This window comes from Mastigoproctus giganteus, chromosome 4 (assembly GCF_048544385.1).
Source record: "Mastigoproctus giganteus isolate SK-2022 chromosome 4, ASM4854438v1, whole genome shotgun sequence".
Lineage (NCBI taxonomy): Eukaryota > Metazoa > Arthropoda > Arachnida > Uropygi > Thelyphonidae > Mastigoproctus > Mastigoproctus giganteus.
This window is the reverse complement of record NC_143578.1, coordinates 11,609,354-11,617,068: the sequence shown is the minus strand read 5'-3', so window position 1 is coordinate 11,617,068 and position 7,715 is coordinate 11,609,354. Positions and strand designations below refer to the sequence as shown.

At 36.1% G+C, this 7,715-nt stretch overlaps 1 protein-coding gene across 3 annotated transcripts in view; it reads right to left on the bottom strand.

Moving 5' to 3' along the window:
• Nucleotides 1-467: 467 nt before the first annotated feature.
• Nucleotides 468-7,715, bottom strand: part of stv (BAG domain-containing protein starvin) — a 47,561-nt gene continuing 40,313 nt past the window's right edge. For all 3 annotated transcript variants that reach the window (XM_090372566.1, XM_090372565.1, XM_090372568.1), the window contains exon 2: nucleotides 468-2,585. In XM_090372566.1, the coding sequence (XP_090228692.1) occupies nucleotides 933-2,522 (1,590 nt within the window). In that variant the 5' untranslated portion in view covers nucleotides 2,523-2,585 and the 3' untranslated portion in view covers nucleotides 468-932. The remainder of the gene's footprint in view (nucleotides 2,586-7,715) is intronic.

Below are 7,715 nucleotides of genomic sequence, written 5' to 3'. Positions count from 1 at the left end.
TATGTACAGATGAAGATTATTGGAACAGAATGGATACATTTCCACAAATTGAGGGTATTCTGAAATAATGCATCAAAGCAATTAAAATGAGTAAGTTCCAAAATAAATTCACTATAATTTTGGAACAGTTCTTGTTATTAGCCTTAAAGCTTCCTGAGAGAGATTCATATATCACATTACACAAAAACTAACAACTATGGTAATAAAACTTCCGTACGTATCTGTAGATAAATATCAAATTTAATTCAGGCACCCACTTGGGAATCATTCTATAAAGTTGTTTTGTGTTGTAAAACCCATCAATTCAGTACCTTTCAGACATTTTTTTCTGCCTTGGTTACTTATTAAAAATTTGAGAACCTCCATCAAAATGACCCAGAGACCTCAGTTCACATAAATCCTACTAAATTTAAGCTTTCATGTGGAGGAGGAAACCTATTTTATAAAATAATTGACAAACACATAAGTAGAGTTGACTTAAATAGTTTAATAATATTTCTGTGTACATTAAATAAGCATAGTATATGTACAAGCCACACAATATGTGTGGGTAATCACAGTGCACAGTTCTGAACACCGCCCACAATGCAGTTGACAATCCTTTGGTTTCACTGCAGGCCAACTGTTATGCCACAATACTGTAATGTTAGGGAGGTACAAGGAGACAGAAGCAGTGACTATTACGTGTATGTATGTGCTTTAAGAGAACAGGAACATTCAGTCTCCTTTAAGTAAACTGCAATGCTATGTTAGATATAAGTCTGGGCAACATGGCTGCCAGATTGATTCTAATAAAGGCCTTCACCTGTGTTCTGTTCTTTTCTACAAGGGTTCTTCTTTACAAGCTATCAATACATCTCTCAGTCCAGTAACAAAATATTGCAACAATACATATAAGTTATCTGAAGAGGAAAAGCGAGAATGTCAGATGATCACAACTTTGTTTGTGCATCTTCTGTTTGCGGTAGGTCTACAGTTGTTTGTTGACTGTGTTCAGATGGAGGTACATCTGAAGAACTGTCTGCAGATGGTACTTTCTGTCCTTGACACTTATCTACTTTGGCACTGTCACCAACATTCTCTCCTGTTTCTTTCATTTCCACATCTGTAGAAGTGACTTCACTAGTTAGACCAGACTCAAGTGGGCTTGCTGCTTGATTGCCTTTGGTGTTAACTTCTACTTCAAGTTGCTCAGAGACCTGAGCAGGAACAGGATCAATCTGCATGGCTGTAGACTCATCTGGAGGAGATTTAGTACAAACCTGTGGCTGGCCTTCAGTTACTGGATGGTCCAATTTTTCTTTAGTAGTAACTGTACTTGTATCGTCCACCTGCTGGACATCAGATGGCTTCTCAGAAGCCTCTCCTTCCTCCATGGTCACTTCCATCTGGTTGTTAGAACCACTAGACACATCCTGGGACTGCCCCTCTTGCATGCTTGCTTCGTTAGCATGAACTTTCGATTCCAAGACTGTGAGGCATGACTGAACATCTTTAATTGCTGCTTTTCTTGCCTTTCTAATTTCGTCTTTTCCTTGAGTATCAACATTATCTAGTTTCAGCATGCACCTGGTAAGCATCTCATCCAAGTATCTATACTGTTTATCTTGAGCGTTACCAACAAAACCATTTACAGTCTGCAATAACTCAGCAACTTCCTTCTGAATTTCTGCAATTTTTTCCAGTGGTCCATGGAGTTTCTTCTCTGGCTGACTAGATGCAGGACCTGGTGAATTTTTCACTTCTTTATCCTTGTTAACAGAGATTTTAGTAACATATGGACCATTGGGTGATTTTCCATTCCTCTGACGAGGTGGAGCTCTTGGTGTAAACTCTGCTGCTTGAGGGGATTCCTTCTCCTGAGAAGAACTTGGACCTGAGGCAGACCTCACAACAGTGGGTGATGACACTTTTTCCTTTGTTGCACCTGAAGGTCCTGATGCCGACCTTGTAACATTATTATGTGCTGAAGAGGTCTTATTAACATTGGCATCTGTCCTCGGAGATGAAGGTACCCAGTTCTTTGATTCAACATTAATAGGAATGCGATGAACTTTGGATTTCTGACCTTGTTCACTGCTTCCCTGTGATGGTGTATCACCAGCACCATGTCCGTATGACTGCTGAGAAGACTGCCAGTTGGTGGGTTCAAAATTGCGTCTCATATGATGAACACCAGGTCCACTCCATTCTGCACCACCTTGAGCTCCAAATCCATTCTGAGGGATATCCTTAGTGGATGAGGAGCGAGACTCATCAACACTGTCTGAAGCATAACCAGAGCTGGTAGATCCTTCACGAGGTTCAACCATAATGGGGATGTGGTGTACTCTTGGTTCATGTGGCTTCTTTTGACTCCTAAAGTTTTGGCCACTGCCTTGGGATGAAGTTTCTGAATCAGTGGTGTCATCACCTGTTTGGGATGGCTTCCTCTGCTCATGAACTACTTTAATGGGAATACCGTCTTCACTTCCCCAGCTCATGTTAGGCATCCCGTGTTGAAATCTTGGACTTCCTGGCATAGAACCTGAACGGCTAAATGTTGAAGGCTCACTTCTCCAGTGAGGATCGTCAAAATGAGATGGCTGCAAAAGAAAAGGATAACTTAGTAAAGGATATGCTGGATGTACTGTTAATGTTCCTGTGCTTTCTATAATAAGATGTGTGGAAATAATTCTCGTACACATAAAGTTTTTATTTTGCCAAAAAGATAAGACTATATACATTACAACTAATATCAGAGGTCAGGAATGAAAATTATTATCTGCAAGCTCAGCACCTTACTGTTCAAGAAATGGTAAGTTGATCATTGTTCATTCTTATGCAACATTACAGCTGCTGCCATAAACCAATACATTACAATACTTTTTGTACTTGTTAGACAAATAACAGCTTTCGCTAATTGAACTAATATAGTTTATAATAGTTAAAAAATTTATAGTTAAACAATTTTACTCGACAACGTTTTACTCAATGATTTCCTCCAGTGATTCTGCAAGTATTCACATAAATAAAAAATTAATATTTTACATAAATTTCAAGGATTTGGTATGCATATTATAACATATGAAGATATCATCTAAATTAAATCTGAGTTTTCTTTTTAACTGTTATTACAGAGTTATATACACAACTCTGTTCCAAAACAATGAAGCAAACAGAAGAATTCACTTAATGGGATCTTGAAACTCCATGAAAAGCATTATGTACAAATTTTGTTTAGCACTGCATAAAAACCAGTCTGTACATTCTAAAGTGGCAAAGTAACTGGAGCTATATACATGATCTTGACCACAGTTATTAAAAATAGACATTTTCTTTTTAAATGATGCAGTTATTATCAGCACAAAGATTAAATTGAATACATCAGTAATTAAAGTTAACCAGTAACCAAATATGCTGCAGAGACCAAGTATAAGTGCTGAATAAGTGAGTCCAGGTTAGAAGAGAAATGGACAGGGGATAAGGTTAAGTGAATTAACTTATTTTAAGATTTTTGTGAAGACATGCTTAGCAACTACCTGTTTATAATGGGTTCAATAATCATTTATAAATCCAAATTCATTTCTATATTTGTATTATATATAAAATAAAATTCCACTCAATTTCTTTGTCATCAAATAGTTTTCAGGAACAACTCTTGAAGAATTGCTCACTTAACTACTCTTCTCAATTAAGTTTAAACCTTGCAGTATCTCAGAAGAGGACCTATCCTTGCTCAATTTGAATTTATGCCCACTCATAAGCTTAGTCTAAGCAAGAAGAATGCCATCAGCATTAGCTTGCTCACTCCATTAAAGGCCTTAAATGTCTCAATTGGATCTCCTTACAGGTGTCTAGTCTCTAGATGCTGCAAATTGTATAACCAGACTCTCTTGGTAAGACCAACCAAGAGAGGCTTCAGTTCTACAATTTGGTTCTCTTCACCAATCTTGCTTCCCTCCCATGCACTCGTTAAAGCAGATCTGTGTTCTTCCTAAAATGATGCCTCCAGACCTGTATGCAATACTCAAGATGCAGCGGAACCGTCTATCCATGCTAGCAAAGATCCTTTATACATCATCCAAAAAAAAAAAAAAAAAAAAAAACAACAACACACCATGCACTGTCCTGGCAGCACAATTAGCTCCATCTGTCCATGCAGACGAACAGATGGAGTTTGTTTCCATATCTTTTTCATTTCTCACTAACCTGAGTGTAGCATCATGCAGTTGGTACTGTTAATCTGGGATTACCCATATGCAGTTCCTTATATTTGTCACTGTCAAACTTTAACTGTCATTTCTCAGCCCATCTGTCTAATTTTTTTAGATCTTGTTGCAATAGCTTACCTTGATTACTGTCATTAACCAAACTACCAATCCTTTATATCATTTGCAAACTTATAGATTAAGCTAGTTAGTTAGTTATTTGGTTTTTAGGAGCATTAGCAACTAAGGCCATATTGCTCCGGGATATGCGGTGGTCATTCTCTGACCTTTCCACATCCTCCGTATTTGGTGGTGACTGGCTCGAACCCCGGTCTAATCAAGAAGCGTGTGCTATGCACTGCTGCTCCTTCCCACCTGGCTATGGAGGCGCCTTATATATAGATTAAGTCTGATGTTTTACAAAAAGGTAAAAGGGGAGGGGGTTAAGGACTACAAAGTTATTTAATTATGAAAATGTCATAAAATTCTTTAGAAACTTTATGTAGCCTGGATCTGATGGAATATATCATCAAATTCTATTATTTTAGTCAACTCTTCACACTTAACTAGTGAAATAATTCTCTACAGCAAGATTAGATATCTGTTACTGGCACCTCGGAATCCACATGGGAATGGGAATTGCCCAGAAGAAAGATGAACACATATGTCTGACTGGCATCTTGTTATATGCCACACACAAAAAAAATTAATGTCTCCTAATTCATAGTATATTGAAATGAAAGGGGGGAAAAAAAAACCCTTCCTAATCTGAGATAATATTTGTAGGGAAAAGTACACAGGAGAATGATTTAATTTACAACTTTAAAGAAAATAACAGAGGAAACAAAAAAAAAAAAAAAAGAAGAAAAAAAAAAGGCATTTGCCAGATGCCATACTAGAAAAGTAAGGTTAATGTATATTTAGGAAGTCATATGTTGCCTTTAAAAATGACAAGTTCAGATATATTTGCATCATCACAAGTAAAGTCAGAAATGTAATAGGTTCTTATTTGTGAAAGAGAATGGAAAATACTCTGTTGTTCCCTATGATAGTGTGTGCAAGGTACACCTCCTGTATATGTATTCTGGCTAATATAAACTTCCTTATCCTGTTTCTGCAGGATGCCACACTGTTGTACCCCTCCCCTCACATTAGATTTATCTAATGAACATTCACTCCATATATTCTACCATTGTAATTCCCATACCTGCCATAAGTAATTTTGAAGTCTTAAGACATTTTCGTAGTTGTCAATTTTGTATCTGAATTATGTTTTGTCATAGCTTGATATACCTTCTCATTATCTCCTGTCCCAGTGTGCTGGAATCCAGCAGAAGACAGTGGTAATGATTTTACTCAGCAGAGAAGTTCTTGCTGATTTTAAAAGTAAAAAAAAAAAAAAAAAAAAAAAACCAGCTGCCCATACTACCGAGTCTTTTTCAGTGCCATCTGTATATACCTGAGAAAAATGACCATAACCATGAAGCCATAATATCAATGCTCAAGTAAGGGGGCTTTCCCCACAGGAGCACAAGCATTTCTTTCATTCACTCACTAATTCTGTTATTTCACTTACCACAGATAGAGTATAAATCAAAAAATTTTGGACATTTTCAAAAAGTGTACAGGGTTGAATTATATACAGGTTATGTCAGGTTCTGAGGAATCGCATAACATAACAAATGCAATGATAATGCATTTGATGTGTATAATAATCATACAGAAACATCACTTAAACTTTTTTGTGACAATGAAGATTTTTACAGCTCTGAATAAAATTGCATTTAGCATTTCTGCCAGTAAAATTTTTCAAGCAGTTGCTTCTTAATCATTTAATATTAAGGAAAGGTGTGTGTGTGTGTGTGTGTGGTGTGTGTGTGTGTGTGTGTGTGTGTGTGTAAAGCAATATGTTAGTTGCCTCGATATTAAATGATTTTATCTTTGATTTTTATAAAAAATACATTAATATAAGTACCTAATATTCAGTTTATTTACTATGAACAAAAGGTTTGGAGATGACTTTCATAAACTGGTGAAATACCACCATTTTGCTTATTGGAGGCTTGAAGTGGTGAAACCCATGTTTAGTCTCTAGAGCAAAGTTTCTGGCATTCCCCTCCCCCCCATACTTCTCCTTCAACCCATGCATGGTACTAAGTACTATAAGTTTTGATACCTTTCGTGTTTGGGGTTTTCATTAAAAAAAAAAAAAAAAGTAGTTTTGCATACTTCACCAATTTTATTATGCTGAACTATACATGGCAGCATTGGCTATGCCCTCAAAGTATATTTTATAATATTGACTTATACATGTGTGAATACATTTTCTGACTTCCCAAGGCCCAAAACTAGAGACAACCCAGGTATACAGAGTACAAGGGTTAAGTAAGTGATACTCAGTAGTCAAATTCCTGACACTTTGTTCACATTTGGTTTATTACTGTATGGTACAATCTACAGCAACAGGACATTGATTCACACATCACCAGTTGTGTGAAAATAATGACGAAAAGACAGTGTCTGTCTTTAGTCACCTATGAAACTTGCATATCAGAACTAGTTTTTTGCATACTTCATGCATGATAAACTATGGATGTCTAGAATTTGTTCTCAATGGATCCAACAATGTTAGCTCTGCTTCATGAAGAAAATTGGGCAAAAAATATTACAGGAAAATTCTTTCCTGTTTCAAACAAAATCAATTTGTTAGTTTCAGAAGCACACAGATGACATTTTTGGACTAGAGAATGGGAAACAACTCCCTCATCCAGGAGGATGAAGGGGAAAAAAAAAAAAAGTTCATAAAGTAAAATTTAAAAAGCTTAAAATCTTAAAGTAATAGTCCAATTTTTTAACATCAAATTCAAAAACTTCCTAAATATGAAAAAACAGATCCAGACAACATAGTTCTAAAACTAAAAATTAGAGACAGATCCTGCCTTTTAATTAAACGATCCTGTATATAAAAAATAAGTTTCAAAACTACCAATGCTGTACCATTACTAAGCTAGAGAGGGTCATTCAAAGTCAGTGTTTAGCCCACTTATGAGACAACACATAAAACTGTCATTTGTAAGCTGATCTCAATTTCTATCCATATTAAATAGATTAGGAAAAGGAACACTACCTTTCCTTTTGTTTTCAAAGCCATTGTATGCTAATTGACATCGGGTAGTAACTAAAGGAATATTAATGAATCCCCTGCCACATTCAAAACTGTTCCCATTTTCAGTGCATAGCAGAATAGCATACCAAGGATATTTATGGTTTAAAGTGAACACTGCCATCATAGAAATTGTTATACATGAAGAATATCATTGTTCAGGTAACTCTTTTGTAATTTAATTACACTTTTTTTCTTTCTTTTTCTTTCACAGTGACCCAAAATCGGACTAATGTCTATGAAGTTCTGGTCTCACGAAGAATCATTTCTAATTGAAAGCATGCTATGTGAAGTGTTAAAGTGAAAATGATACTGACATAGTAAAAACTTTAATTGGGTTGCACTCATGCATGCAGCATGGG